A 16304-nucleotide genomic window follows, 5' to 3' on the forward strand; every position below is an offset into this window, starting at 1 on the left:
TTTGTCAGTTGCTTCATTTGCAAATATTTTCTCCCATTCTGAGGGTTGTCTTTTGGTCTTGTTTATGGTTTCCTTTGCTGTGCAAAAGCTTTGAAGTTTCATTAGGTACCATTTGTTTATTTTTGTTTTTATTTCCATTTCTCTAGGAGGTGGGTCAGAAAGGATCTTGCTGTGATTTATGTCACAGAGTGTTCTGCCTGTGTTTTCCTCTAAGAGTTTGATACTTTCTGGCCTTACATTTAGGTCTTTAATACATTTTGAGCTTATTTTTGTGTATGGTGTTAGGGAGTGATCTAATCTCATACTTTTACATATATCTGTCCAATTTCCCAGCACCACTTATTGAAGAGGATGTCCTTTCTCCACTGTACATTCCTGCCACCTTTATCAAAGATAAGGTGTCCTGTGTGCGTGGTTTTATCTCTGGAGTTTCTATCCTGTTCCTTTGATCTATCCTTCTGTTTTTGTTCCAGTACCATACTCTCTTGATTACTGTAGCTTTGTAGTATAGTCTGAAGTCAGGGAGCCTGATTCCTCCAGCTCCGTTTTTCGTTCTCAAGATTGCTTTGGCTATTCGGGGTCTTTTGTGTTTCCATACAAATTATGAAATTTTTTATTCTAGTTCTGTGAAAAATGCCATTGGTAGTTTGATAGGGATTGCATTGAATCTATAGATTGCTTTGGGTAGTAGAGTCATCTTCACAATGTTGATTCTTCCAATCCAAGAACATGGTATATCTCCCCATGTATTTGTATCATCTTTAATTTCTTTCATCAGTGTCTTATAATTTTCTGCATACAGGTCTTTTGTCTCCTTAGGTAGGTTTATTCCTAGATATTTTATTCTTTTTGTTGCAGTGGTAAATGGGAGTGTTTTCTTGATTTCACTTTCAGATATTTCATCATTAGTGTATAGGAATGCCAGAGATTTCTGTGCATTAATTTTGTATCCTGCTACTTTACCAAATTCACTGATTAGCTCTAGTAGTTTTCTGGTAGCATCTTTAGGATTCTCTATGTATAGGATCATGTCATCTGCAAACAGTGACAGCTTTACTTCTTCTTTTCCAATTTGGATTCCTTTTATTTCCTTTTCTTCTTTGATTGCTGTGGCTAAAACTTCCAAAACTATGTTGAATAAGAGTGGTGAGAGTGGGCGGCCTTGTCTTGTTCCTGATGTTCCTGATCTTACTGGAAATGCTTTCAGTTTTTCACCATTGAGGATGATGTTGGCTGTGGGCTTGTCATATATGGCCTTTATTATGTTGAGGAAAGTTCCCTCTATGCCTACTTCCTGCAGGGTTTTTATCATAAATGGGTTGAATTTTGTCGAAAGCTTTCTCTGCCTCTATTGAGATGATCATATGGTTTTTCTCCTTCAATTTGTTAATATGGTGTATCACGTTGATTGATTTGCGTATATTGAAGAATCCTTGCATTCCTGGAATAAACCCCACTTGATCATGGTGTATGATCCTTTTAATGTGCTGTTGGATTCTGTTTGCTAGTATTTTGTTGAGGATTTTTGCATCTATGTTCATCAGTGATATTGGCCTGTAGTTTTCTTTGTGACATCCTTGTCTGGTTTTAGTATCAAGGTGACGGTGGCCTCGTAGAAGCATTTGGGAGTGTTTCTCCCTCTGGTATGTTTTGGAAGAGTTTGAGAAGGACAGGTGTTAGCTCTTCTCTAAATGTTTGATAGAATTCGCCTGTGAAGCCATCTGGTCCTGGGCTTTTGTTTGTTGGAAGATTTTTAATCAGAGTTTCAATTTCAGTGCTTGTGATTGGTCTGTTCATATTTTCTATTTCTTCCTGGTTCAGTCTTGGCAGGTTGTGCATTTCTAAGAATTTGTCCATTTCTTCCAGATTGTCCATTTTATTGGCATAGCGTTGCTTGTAGTAATCTCTCATGATCTTTTTGTATTTCTGCACTGTCAGTTGTTACTTCTCCTTTTTCATTTCTAATTCTATTGATTTGAGTCTTCTCCCTTTTTTTCTTGATGCATATAGCTAATGGTTTATCAATTTTATCTTCTCAAAAATCCAGCTTTTAGTTTTATTGATCTTTGCTATTGTTTCCTTCATTTCTTTTTCATTTATTTCTGATCTGATTTTTATGATTTCTTTCCTTCTGCTAGCTTTGGGGGTTTTTTTTTTTTGTTCTCCTTTCTCTAATTGCTTTAGGTGCAAGGTTAGGTTGTTTATTCGAGATGTTTCCTGCTTCTTAAGGTGGGCTTGTATTGCTATAAACTTTCCACTTAGAACTGCTTTTGCTGCATCCCATAGATTTTGGGTCATCGTGTCTCCATTGTCATTTGTTTCTAGGTATTTTTTGATTTCCTCTTTGATTTCTTCAGTGATCACTTCATTATTAAGTAGTGTATTGTTTAGCCTCCATGTGTTTGTATTTTTACAGATCTTTTCCTGTAATTGATATCTAGTCTCATGGCATTGTGGTCAGAAAAGATAGTTGATAGTTTCAATTTTCTTAAATTTACCAAGGCTTGATTTGTGACCCAAGATATGATCTATCCTGGAGAATGTTCCATGAGCACTTGAGAAAAATGTGTATTCTGTTGTTTTTGGATGGAGTGTCCAATAAATATCAATTAAGTCCATCTTGTTTAATGTATCATTTAAAGCTTGTGTTTCCTTATTTATTTTCATTTTGGATGATCTGTCCATGGGTGAAAGTGGGGTGTTAAAGTCCCCTACTATGAATGTGTTACTGTCGATTTCCCCTTTTATGGCTGTTAGTTTTTGCCTTATGTATTGAGGTGCTCCTATGTTGGGTGCATAAATATTTACAATTGTTATATCTTCTTCTTGAATTGATCCGTTGATCATTATGTAGTGTCCTTCTTTGTCTCGTCTAATAGTCTTTATTTTAAAGTCTATTTTGTCTGATATGAGAATTGCTACTCCAGCTTGCTTTTGATTTCCGTTTACATGAAATATCTGTTTCCATCCCCTTACTTTCAGTCTGTATGTGTCTCTAGGTCTGAAGTGGGTCTCTTGTAGACAGCATATATAAGGGTCTTGTTTTGGTATCCATTCAGCCAGTCTGTGTCTTTTGGTGGGACCATTTAGTCCATTTACATTTAAGGTAATTATCGATATGTATGTTCCTATTCCCGTTTTCTAAATTGTTTTTGGTTCGTTATTATAGGTCTTTTCCTTCTCTTGTGTTTCTTGTCTAGAGAAGTTCCTTTAGCATTTGTTGTAAAGCTGGTTTGGTGGTGCTGAAGTCTCTCAGCTTTTGCTTGTCTGTAAAGGTTTTAATTTCTCCATCAAATCTGAATGAGATCATTGCTGGGTAGAGTAATCTTGGTTGTAGGTTTTTCTCCTTCATCACTTTAAATATGTCCTGCCAGTCCCTTCTGGCTTGCAGAGTTTCTGCTGAAAGATCAGCTGTTAACCTTATGGGGATTCCCTTGTGTGTTATTTGTTGTTTTTCCCTTGCTGCTTTTAATATGCTTTCTTTGTATTTAATTTTTGACAGTTTGATTCATATGTGTCTTGGCGTATTTCTCCTTGGATTTATCTTGTATGGGACTCTCTGTGCTTCCTGGACTTGATTAACTATTTCCTTTCCCATATTAGGGAAGTTTTCAACTATAATCTCTTCAAATATTTTCTCAGTCCCTTTCTTTTTCTCTTCTTCTTCTGGAACCCCTATAATTTGAATGTTGGTGCGTTTAATGTTGTCCCAGAGGTCTCTAAGACTGTCCTCAGTTTTCTTTCTTTATGCTGCTCTGCAGTAGTTATTTCCACTATTTTATCTTCCAGGTCACTTATCCGTTCTTCTGCCTCAGTTATTCTGCTATTGATCCCATCTAGAGTACTTTTAATTTCATTTATTGTGTTGTTCATTGTTGTTTCATCTTTATTTCTTCTAGGTCCTTTTTAAATGTTTCTTGCATTTTGTCCATTCTAGTTCCAAGATTTTGGATCATCCTTACTATCATTATTCTGAATTCTTTTTCAGGTAGACTGCCTATTTCCTCTTCATTTGTTAGGTTTGGTGCATTTTTATCTTGCTCCTTTATCTGCTGTGTGTTTTTCTGTCTTCTCATTTTGCTTATCTTACTGTGTTTGGGGTCTCCTTTTTGCAGGCTGCAGGTTCGTAGTTCCTGCTGTTTTTGACATCTGTCTCCAGTGGCTAAGGTTGGTTCAGTGGGTTGTGTAGGCTTCCTGGTGGAGGGGACTAGTGCCTGTGTTGTGGTGGATGAGGCTGGATCTTGTCTCTCTAGTGGGCAGGTTCACGTCTGGTGGTGTGTTTTGGGGTGTCTGTGGACTTATTATGATTTTAGGCAGTGGGTGCTAATGGGTGGGATTGTGTTCCTGTTTTGCTAGTTGTTTGGCATAGGTTGTCCAGCACTGTAGCTTGCTGGTCATTGAGTGAAGCTGGGTGCTGGTGTTAAGATGGAGGTCTCTGGGAGATTTTCGCCGTTTGATATTATGTGGAGCTGGGAGGTCTCTTGTTGACCAGTGTCCTGAAGTTGGCTCTCCTACCTCAGAGGCAGAGCCCTGACTCCTGGCTGGAGCACCAAGAGCTTTTCATCCACATGGCTCAGAATAAAAGGGAGAAAAAGTAGAGATAATTAGTAGAAGTATGAAGAAAAAGAAAGAAAGAAAGAAAGAAAGGAGGGAAGGAAGGAAGGAAGAAAGAAAGAAAGAAGGAAAGAAGGCAAGAAAGGAGCAAGGAAGGAAGGAGGGAAGGAAAGGAGAAAGAAAGAAGATACAGTAAAATAAAGTATAATAAAGTTATTGAATTAAAAAAATTTAGAAAAAAAAAGGATGGATAGAACCTTAGGACAAATTTTGGAAGCAAAGCTATACAGACAAAATCTCACACAGAAGCATACACATACACCCTCACAAAAAGAGGTAAAGGGGAAAAAATCATAAATCTTGCTTTCAGAGACCACCTCCTCAATTTGGGATGATTCGTTGTCTAAAGGAGGGAAGGAAGGAAGGAAGGAAAGAAAGAAAAGTATAATAAAGTTATTAAAATTAAGAAAAAAATTTTAAAAAAACCATGGATGGATAGAACCCTAGGACAAATGGTGGAAGCAAAGCTATACTGACAAGATCTCACACAGAAGCATACACATACACATTCAGAAAAAGAGGAAAAGGGGAAAAAAATCATAGATCTTGCTCTCCTTCTCGATGATTCGTTGTCTCTTCAGGTATTCCACAGATGCAGGGTACATCAAGTTGACTGTGGAGCTTTAATCCGCTGCTTCTGAGGCTGCTGGGAGAGATTTCCCTTTCTCTTCTTTGTTCTCACAGCTCACAGGGGCTCAGCTTTGGATTTGGCCCTGCCTCTGCGTGTAGGTCGCTGGAGGGCGTCTGTTTTTTGCTCAGACAGGACGGGGTTAAAGGAGCCGCTGATTCAGGGGCTCTGGCGCACTCAGGCCGGGGGGAAGGAGGGGCACAGAGTGCGGGGCGGGCCTGTGGCGACAGAGGCCGGCGTGATGTTGCACCAGCCTGAGGCCCGCCGTGCGTTCTCCCGGGGAAGTTGTCCCTGGATCCCGGGAACCTGGTAGTGGCGGGCTGCACAGGCTCCCCGGAAGGAGGGGTGTGGAGAGTGACCTGTGCTCGCACAGAGGCCCCTTGGTGGCGGCAGCAGCAGCCTTAGCGTCTCCCGCCCGTCCCTGGGGTCCGTGCTTTTAGCCACTGCTCGCGCCCGTCTCTGGGGTCCGCGCTTTTAGCCGTGGCTCGCGCCCGTCTCTGGAGTTCCTTTAAGCAGCTCTCTTAAACCCCTCTCCTCGCGCACCAGGAAACAAAGAGGGAAGAAAAAGTCTCTTGCTACCCAGGTACGTGGGGAGTTTCTTGCCTTTTGGGAGGTCTGAGGTCTTCTGCCAGCCTTCAGTAGGTGTTCTGTAGGAGTTGTTCCACGTGTAGATGTATTTCTGGTGTATCTGTGGGGAGGAAGGTGATCTCCGCGTCTTACTCTTCCGCCATCTTCTGCTCCAGCCGGAAGACGAAGTCTTAACCACTGGACTGCCAGGGAAGTCCGCCAAAGAGTGTTCTTCCTGTGTTTTCCTCTAATAGTTTTATAGGATCTGGCCTTACATTTAGGTCTTTAAGCAATTTTGAGTTTATTTTTGTGTATGGTGTTAGGGAGTGTTCTAATTTCATTCGTTTACAGGTAGCTGTCCAGTTTTCCCAGTGCCACTTATTGAAGAGACTGTCTTTTCTCCATTGTATATTCTTGCCTCCTTTGTCATTTTTTCCATCCTTTTAACCTTTTTGAATCTAAAGTGTACTCCTGTAGAAGTATATAGTTGGATCTTGTTTTTATCTAGTCTTATCTATTCTGACAGTCTCTCTGTTTGGACTTTTTAAGCCATTCACACTTAATGGTATTGACATAGTTAGATTTACTTCTGCCCTTTTACTTTTGTTCTATATGTCTGTCATTTCTGTTCCTCTATTCCTCTTTTACTTCTTTGCTTTGTGATATGTGAATATTTTCTAGTTTAACATTTTAATTCCTTATAGTGAAAAAATCATTCATTTCTGAGTTATTTTCTTTGTAGTTATTTTAAGGCATATACATCTTAGTTAGTATAAATCATAGGTAGATTCTGATAATTCCAGTGAGCTATAGAAAGACTACTCCCATATAGCTCTATCCTTTTCTCGCTTTTGTGCTATTATTATTATATATGCAACATCTAATAAGTTACAGTGACATAATTATTACTTTATATATAATTTTATGTCACAGAAGATGTGAGAGGAATAGCAGTTGTATATTTATAGCTTTTGTTACATTAACTTTCATTTTTACCATTTCTGTTTCTCATTTATTCTAAATCCTACCTTTCCTCAGATATCAAACAGTATCAGCCACAAGGACGGGGACCAGGTTCTGTGTATGGTTGTCAGTTTGTGCATGACACAACTAAGTTACCATTCACATTGCAGATTTGTTTGAGAGTTTATTGACAGATGGCCAAAAATGGACTTGTTCTAGTAATTTCAGTATATGAAGTTCAGTAAATTACAGTTCTGTCCAATTAAACTTCCTGTGATGGTGAAGTATTCTATATCTGCATTTTCCAACATGGGAATCAGTAATCACATGTGACTATTGAGCACTTGAACTGAATTTTAAATTTTAATTTATATTTAGTTTTAGATAACCACAGCTAAGGGCTCTCATAGTGGACAGTCAAGTTATAGTCTCAGATGTCCCTCTTTCTTAATATTGTGATTAAACCTTGTAAAGTAGATTAAAAGAAAGAACCCCAAAATCAGTGCTGATAGTTTCATATGTTATAAAACTCATGGACTGAGCCACGGGAATATTTTTTTAAAGAAGTTGTTATATCTCTGTCAGCCATCTAAAAACTCAAATGCAGATAGACAAAGATTTGATACAAACACACTTGTGTGGGGCATTGGCCAGGAGATGGAAAGTATACAGAGCACTTGGGGCACAGTGGGGGACCCCACGCTCTGTGCCTACATCTCACTGAATGCCATGCAAACAGCCAGTAAGGAGGAGAGGTTGTTTTTTCTGCTTGTGGGAAATAAAGGAAAAGAAGAAATCTTCAAAGCTACAATTAGAAACATTTAGCTTATGCAGACAGCAATTGAGTAAAAGGAATGAAACCCATTCTGCTCTCCATAGCAAATTTTTCAAAGAGTGTACTTGTAAAAGCTTTTTACAGACTCTTTCCTCATCGTCTTTGAAGTAAGGAGATAGAGGATCCTATTATCTTCACTTCTCAGTGAGGCATACCTTTCATTGTTTTCCATACATGTTTTTTCAGATATGTATTAATGAAAGCTAAGCTGCTTAGAGATAAGATATAAACAAAATGTCTCTGTGGGATAACAGGTTTCTTTTTCTATTTTTGTTTTTTACAGAAATGTAGCTATTTAACTTTGGGTCAGTATATGTCAATGCCCATTATGGTTTTCCCTTCTCATATTGAGACATAACAGTAAAATTATACACTGTTATTTGTCTCCGATAACGTAGTAACTATATCCCAGCTGCTTTCAGACTTCTGAAATCCTGTTACCATTTCAATATAATGAAAGCCTGAATTGCAAAGCCTCTGATATTTAACATTTCATTTTCTCTGGGGCCATGTCAACAGTATAATCAGGAACAAAAAAAAAATTATAGTGTTCATCCCCAAACCATCATGGGATTTAAAAAAAAATACCTCTTTAGATTGATCTTAAAAATCATTTTCCCTCTGCAAGGGAAAACATGCTGCAAAGAGAAAAGTTGGAAGTCACATTAGCTTAATATTGTGAATATAAAAGCCTACACATCAATTGATTTTTCACACAGGTGAATTAACGCTGCCTCCTCCATTGGTCCCCAGGTCATAGATCTGTACTGGGGAATTGATGAAGATGAATGGGACAGCCCTGAGCTCCAGAAGACCCGCATGAAGCTCCTGGAGGATTGTTTGAAAACTTCTGCAGGTCCATGTTTTGTTGTGGGTATAAAAAAAACTTAATGCTTTCTATTGTAGATGAATGTGAGAATTCTTGATTTGTGATTCTTAAGGGGCTTTTAGAATGGGGAAAGAAACCTTGCTTTTCTGTATTTAAAATTCTTAAACTGTCTCCTTGCCCTCAATGTGTGAGGACAAAATCCTCCCCTTTCCATAAGAAGCACTGCAAATTAACAGTGAATAATTTGAAGTGGTAATCAAAGGATTGACTTGGGGTTGACAACAATTTCCACAACACCTTGTGATCAGCAGTAAGGCTTACTGTGTTAGTCCTCCAATAATTATCCTAATTTTCCTTATATTTTATCATGTAGTATTCTATCCTAGTATCTGTTTCTCAACATTAGAATTTCTGGCATATTTTTTTAAATACTGTGGCAGAAACATTGTTAAAGTAAACCAAATATATGGTCTCAGATCTGCCAATAGGAATTGATACCCTCTGGAAAAAATTTGTTTTTGCAGTGATTTTCAGCTAGAGATGTTGAACAGGAATATTATTATTATTTTCTAAAGAATATCCACTCCTCTGTGTAAACACAGTGGTGGTAAGAAGGTCACTCTTTGGCGGTGATGTGCAAAATCACTGCCTCAGTTTAGCTGAAGAGAAAGACCTTATCCTAAATCCAAACAGCTCCTACCAATTGATAGGGAAGTTGGCCCTTTCGACACAGGATGTTCTGAGGCTGACGGATGACTGTTAAAATTACTATGATATGAAAATGTCATATCTTATATTTAAATGCTAGGTTCAGTGTATCAATAAAAGTTTTTAATATTTATTTGCATGTCCATCTATATTCAACTCCACATAAGATGTAAAGTACATAAAGTTTCTATAATATTTTTAGTATGTGGATAAATTATTCATTTATCAACCAACTACTTACTGAATGCTGTTCTGTGCCAGGGGCTGCTCTTAGTGCTGGGGCAAGTTGACCCATATGAAATGGTCATTTTTTTAGGCCAGTTTCTTATGATTTAATGTTAGAATTGAACTAAAAGGTAAGACTTTCTACCCTCATGGAGCTTGTGTCATTATGTGGGGCTAAGAGGAGAGGGCAGGCAAAAATCAAAGAAATAAGTAAAATAAACAATAATCAGATGGTGACAAGAGCAGTGGAGAAAAATACAAAAAGGAAGGAGGAAAGGGAAGAGTAGTGAGGGGAGAGACTTCTAATTTTCCATAGAGTAGATGGAGAAGCTCTCACTGATAAGGTGACTAAGGAGGGGAGACAGGAGGAGGGACAGGGAAGAACCGACTGGATATTCCAGCTCAGAGCTTTCCAGAGAGAGGAGTGGGGAACATGCTTGGCAGGTTTAGGGAACAGGAAGTAGGTGGGTGTGCCTCAAGCAGTGTGAGCAGAAAGGGAGAGTGTGGGACTGGAGGCCACAGCATGGGGTTTGCCATCTTGAAGTTGGCTGTAAAGATTTTACTTGCACTTTGACATGAGAAGCAGAGTGCGTTGAGGAGAGGACTGAAGAGATCTGACTCATTTTAAAGCCTACAGCTGCTGGTGGTCAGACAGAGGGCAGAGCATGAAGAAACCCATTAGAAAGCTAATGCAATATGCAAAACAAGAAGAATACATGGTTGGAGGCGGGTTGAAGAATGGACATCTAAAAACAGTGTCTTGTAGTCTAAACAGACTGCAGAAAGTCCTGAAATCCATACAGATATACAAAGAGCTAGTAGTGGAAGAGGAATTAAGACTTTTTCCCTGAGTCTGAGGATAGAACTAGACCAGTGGGTGGAAATTACAAGGAGACAGAGTTTTTGCTCCAGGTGAAGATGATAGAGTCTATAGCTTCCTCTCAGGTTTTGGGGTCACAGATAGCTGGGTATGACTGACGTTTCACAGCTGTGGGACACTGGAAGAACTTCTTTACCATTCTAAGTCTTGGCTTCCTTCTATAAAACGGAGATAATAGTTACTTGCCTCCTGAGGTCTTTCTGGGGATGAAATGAATTTACAGGACACTTTTACTTATTTGTTGTTGTAATCATTATTTCTCAAAACTGTCTATATTATGGGTGATGCACTCATTACAAAGTTTTCATCAAACTAGAGAATACAAATCACTCTGGCAGAGGTGCTGTAGGAGAGATTCAAACTTTGGAAGACAAGTTAGACCGGATTCCATCATGCTTAGAAAGCCAGATTTAGGAAGCATAAAGAGCTATGTGTATGTCCTGGGGCATCTCTATTGCTATGATCTCCATAGCTTTATACTGATCCAGCCTCAGAAATTCAGGAATGAGAGAGACATTCTCCTTTTATCACCCTGTAGTGTGTCATACCCAAACTAAAATTAGTCATGGCCATTAATCCCTATAATTTACTGGTAGGGGAATGAATAAAGACTTGCCAAGTTCATGCAGGCTCTGAGAGTAAAGGTTAAGTGATAGAACATCAGTAACCACTGAGCTTAAACAAATCATTTATCCCTCCTTCTCTTCCCTGTTACACGTTGAAACTCGAGGCAACCACGATAAAACCCTGTGGACAGAGTCAGGATTATTCACCCCAGTGATCCTAAATCACGGAAGGTTTATTTCACTGCTTATAGGAGAAAGCACACCTCTCATGGCCTTTCCTGTTGTAACTATGGTAACAGCGGGCATATGTGTGTCGCTTTTAAGCTCCGGTTTCCTTGCACACTGCTCCCTTGTGACATTTCTACAAGTCATGATGACCCCCTGGGCTGCAAAGCATGGCATATTACTTCCCCTAATGCTGAAGTGTTTGGCAAGAAAATTCACCATTGCTGAATGAAAAAAATGTTTTTATATCTTCAAAGCCTTCACAGATATTAGCCCTTATGTTAGTTACTAATTCAGTACCAAACAAAGCTTTCATTTTAAGTACCCAGGGGATTGAAGTCCAAAGGGAAACATAAGCGTTGTATGCACATGGCTCTTTTCAACTTCATTTCCTAAAAGTTGTCCTTTGAGATATGGCCTGAGGTCCTAGAGACATGCAGGCTGTACCTGCTAATCCCAGACAATTCTTTGTACGCATGCTTTTGGTCAAAAGGATAGAGTGATAGAGTAAGGTACCTGGACACGTGTCCAGTTTCACGCTCAGGATTAACTTGGGAGATGTATCACACAGAAATACATCATCTCTACTGAGGAAGAATAGCATTTGTAGACATGTGTTTAGAGGAAGCCTCAGACAGTGGGAAAAACACAGAATTTTTAGTTTACAACTGGAGTTAGAGCCCTAGTTCTGACAAGGCAGCTCACCAACCTCACCACACTTTAATTCTCACATCCATAAAATGGGAAAAAATAACAGTAAACTAAATGTTGAAGAAATATCAAAGGTTTGTTGTGGAAACCAAATGTGATGATGTATGTGAGAGTTTTTTATAAACTATAAAGGGCTACACAACCATTAGTTATTATTAAATTGTGATTTCAGTTATTTTCAAATGAGAAATGTTTTTATTCATACTGGGCATTTTTGTGGCACTGGAAAATTTTCCCTTTGAGAATGTTGATGATAGCCTCAATGTAGAAAGTGTTAAGTCTTGATTCAGACAAATATTAAAGGGTTTTTTAGTTCATTCATTCATTCATGGCTGTGTTGGGTCTTCATGGCTGTGTGCGGGCTTTCTTTAGTTGCGGAGAGCAGGGGCTACTCTTTTATTGTGGTGCGCAGGCTTCTCATTGCAGTGGCTTCTCTTGTTGCAGAGCATGGGCTCTAGGCACGCGGGCTTCAGTAGTTGTGGCACATGGGCTTAGTTGCTCCATCTCATGTGGGATCTTCCCGGACCAGGGCTTGAACCCATATCCCCTGCATTGGCAGGCGGATTCTTAACCACTGCGCCACCAGGGAAGCCCTGGGTTCATTCTTAACATTGTCATATGTAGAGCATATACATTAATTTGCTGAAATTTACTTAGTAAGACCTTAATCTGCTCCCAAGGAGGGTTTTTGACCAGGATTGCAGTAAACAGGGAGACAGCTTACAGTTGAGTCCAAACTCACTATCTGTTTCTCCTTTTAAGTGCAGAGAATTGCCTCAGCCTTCGCAAAGTGTGGAAACTTTAGCAGTTTGTCCCACCCACTTAGTTCATAAACAATGCTTATGAAGGGGAGAAGAATTTGCCTGTTGGAGAGAGCAGATTCCAGGTACATGCTACCTATACCATCCCCATTTCTCTTCACAGTGTGCATTTATGGGGAGAGGGGAATTTTCTTCTTGTCATCCCTCCATATTTGGAGTACCCCCGGAGAATTGCTTGGGGAGTTTGGGCATTGACTCTGGACCTTGAGCAAAGGCCCATCTCTTGGCAGAAGTTGATAAAAGCAAGTGCTCTGCTGGCTTGAAGAACTGGAGTTTGAAAAGCTTAGATAACTTTAGTGAAGCTGCCCCAAATGTGTGGGTGCTCTGGGGGGTGCAGACAGCATCTCATTACATTCCCTCAATCCATAGTCTGGATGATGTGAAGATTTACTGAGGAAAAGGTAGCGGGAGCTTATTCTAAGTGAGCCAGTCTAGGCCCATGCATCCAGTAAAAAGAGTGCCAGTTAGAGACAGGTAAGAGGAGATTCCATGACTTCACATTCAGAGTCAGGACAAAGAAAATGCTGTCTGTGGTATTGTTCATTGCTTTGTCGGTTGCTAGGAGTCTCAAGAAGCCAAAGCCCATGTAGCATTCTCATTGGGGTTACCAGATTGCACAGATATAATATGTTGGCATTGGAGAGAAAAACATCCAAGGCCAAAAGAATGGAACTATTGCCATCATAGATGCTGAAGCAGCCTCCCCACCCAGCCCCCAACAACACACACACTGCCATCAGTGGCACGGGACCAAGAAAGAACGGGCTATGCTCTTGCCTACCACAGGCAGCTTCGGGCAGGCGCTCTTAAAACCAGTATGCACAAAGGGAGAAGATGGAAGCTAGAGGGCTAGATTTTTAAACCAGAAACATGAAAACTTAGGAGTTAGACTGCAAAATCTATTATTCAGCAAGTTTAAGTTTTTCCACTAGCCAGAAGAGTAAAGACAAAGCCAGGGCTGTTATTGGTAAAAATTAAACCATTCCGTATTTGTACATCACTGAGTGACAGTAGTGAACTAAACCTACAGGATATAGATCAGCTCATCATCACCTTCACAGTTAAATTATGCCCACTTGATGGTTCAAGTTTAGTTTCTTACTTTAAATAATTTTAAGAAAATCATACTGTGAGAGTTCTTAAATCATTGAATTTGAAGAAAATTAGGGTTTTTATAAAAGTTTAGCTTTGGAAAATAGTTCATTTTATCCACATTTCAACTTATGATTGACTTACCGTTTTAGGTACACTAAATAAAATACACATGAAAAATTAAAACAAGTGCTTAGTTTGTACTTTAGCAACATGTACAGGTTTTTCTTGACTTCGTTCTCAAATTTATAAGTACAGATTTACTAAAATATAGTACTAAAATGGGAACAGATTTAAACTAGAAAATCATCTAAATTAAAGAATCTAGACATTTTTTAAAGTCCTTTTTTTTTTTTTTTTTTTTTGGTACACGGTCCTCTCACTGTTGTGGCCTCTCCCGTTGTGGAGCACAGGCTCCAGACGCACAGGCTCAGCGACCATGGCTCACGGGCCCAGCCACTCCGCAGTATGTGGGATCTTCCTGGACCGGGGCACGAACCCGTGTCCCCTGCATCGGCAGGAGGACTCTCAACCACTGTGCCACCGGGGAAGCCCTTAAAGTCCTTTTTAAAAAAAACATTTAAATAAAAATCTACAACCTCAGATTTTCTAGATATATTTTGCTTGTACAATCAAGAATTCTTTACATTAAAATTAAGCTTGTCCAGTTTAAATCAGCTAGACATCATAGTTCTAAGATGGGTTCCATTAATAAATTGGTTCCAATAGACGTTCCAATAATAAATCACTTGATCACCACCAAAAAAAGTTAGAATGGGCAAACATTAAAAAATATTGTTTAGGGCTTCCCTGGTGGCACAGTGGTTGAGAGTCCGCCTGCCGATGCAGGGAACACGGGTTCATGCCCCGGTCCGGGAAGATCCCACATGCCGCGGAGCGGCTGGGCCCGTGAGCCATGGCCACTGAGCCTGCGCGTCCGGAGCCTGTGCTCTGCAACGGCAGAGGCCAAAACAGTGAGAGGTCCACGTACCAAAATATATATATATATATATATATAGTTTAAAAAATAATGCTAGTTATCTCACTGGTAGCAGCCAAGAGAGCTGTTTAGTTAATTGTTGCTAATATAGGAAATGTTTCCACAATAAATTTTTATTAATACATAAGCTATTTTAATAGTTTAACTACTTCACAGCCTATGTAAAATAGCACATTTTTTGTGGAAAAAGAATTATGGAGAAAAGACAGTGAACTGGAGAGCAGTTAACCTCCTTAAAACTTAATTGGTAAGAAAAATGTTCACTTAAAACTAGGACTCTAACAACCTAAAGAGCTAGTAGAGCTATGGAGACAAAAATGGTTAAAATTTCCAGAGAGGAGTCCTTCCTTGGTGAGCTGGTTTTACAGACAGAGACGTCCCAAAAGCATCAGCAGTTGTCATCGTGAGACATTTGCTGGGCATTGGGCAACATGGATGATAGAGAGCTGGGATGAAAAAGCAGAGTAAGTTCTTCCACAGTCTTTTGGCATTTAGGAGACAAAGTCCACTAGAACCTAAGAGGAGTATTCAAAGTGCTTGCCATTGAAACATTTTAGTGCAAAGAAAGCTGAATCAAACTATAATAACCTAGTTTCACCCAGTTCAAATACTGAATGGACTGACATGATTAGCTTCTGAGTCTAACATAGGAAAATGAACCACTAAATAAAAGCTCTTTTAAATACAATGCCCAGAATACAATGAAAATTATAAGACATGCAAAGAATCAAGAAAATATGATTAATAAAAGAGAAAAAGTAGACAATAGGAGTCAACCCCCCAGATGAAGAAGATGATGGAATGGGCAATCAAAAACTGTTTAAAAATATGTCAATGAAAATAAAAGGTTAAAGCAGAAACTAACACACCATTGTAAAGCAATTATACTCCAATAAAGATGTTAAAAAATAAAAAAAGAAGAAAAGGTAAAGGAATGAGATAATTTCAACAAAGAAATGAAATCTATTTTAAAAATTGATTTTAGAACTAAAATACAGAAGATATAAAATTAAAAACTCATTTAATATACATGTGGAATCTGAAAAAATTGGTATAGACGATCTTATTTACAAAGCAAAAATAGAGACACAGAGAACAAAAGTATGGATGCCAAGGGGGAAAGGGGATTACACCTCCCTTTGCTTCAGATGAAACTAGAGCTTCATCACATCATGAAAAATGATCAGTTATGACCCTAAATCATCAGAAAAGAATAAATGATTTTTAGAATTCTCTACTGAGAAAGATTTGCATCAAAATAGTTAAAGTCTAGCAAACTTGAGTTCTTCAGAATGACTCGTTAAAGCCCAGATCTCTAGATAGTGGAGGTGAAACTCTCTGTTCCTTCCACAAAAACGTCTAGTTTGTAGACTTGAAAATCAAACGTATGGATACCAAGGGGGAAAGGGGGGTGGGTGGGATGAATTGGGAGACTGGGGATGACATATATACACTATTGATACTATGTATAAAATAGATAACTAATGAGAACCTACTGTATTGCACAGGGAACTCTACTCAATGCTCTGTGGTGACCTAAATGGGAAGGAAATCAAAAAAAAGAGGGGATACATGTATAGCTGATTCACTTTGCTGTACAGTAGAAACTAACACAACATTGTAAAGCAACCATACTCCAA

The 16304-nt window shown here is 39.0% G+C and overlaps 1 protein-coding gene across 1 annotated transcript in view; it reads left to right on the forward strand.

The window, feature by feature from the left end:
- The window catches only part of NWD2 (NACHT and WD repeat domain containing 2), a 205231-nt gene that overhangs the window by 105937 nt on the left and 82990 nt on the right, over positions 1-16304 (forward strand). The window contains exon 3 of the mRNA XM_030881012.2: positions 8361-8477. Within this exon, the coding sequence (XP_030736872.2) occupies positions 8361-8477 (117 nt within the window). The remainder of the gene's footprint in view (positions 1-8360; positions 8478-16304) is intronic.

Source organism: Globicephala melas, chromosome 5 (assembly GCF_963455315.2).
Source record: "Globicephala melas chromosome 5, mGloMel1.2, whole genome shotgun sequence".
Classification (NCBI taxonomy): Eukaryota; Metazoa; Chordata; class Mammalia; order Artiodactyla; family Delphinidae; genus Globicephala; species Globicephala melas.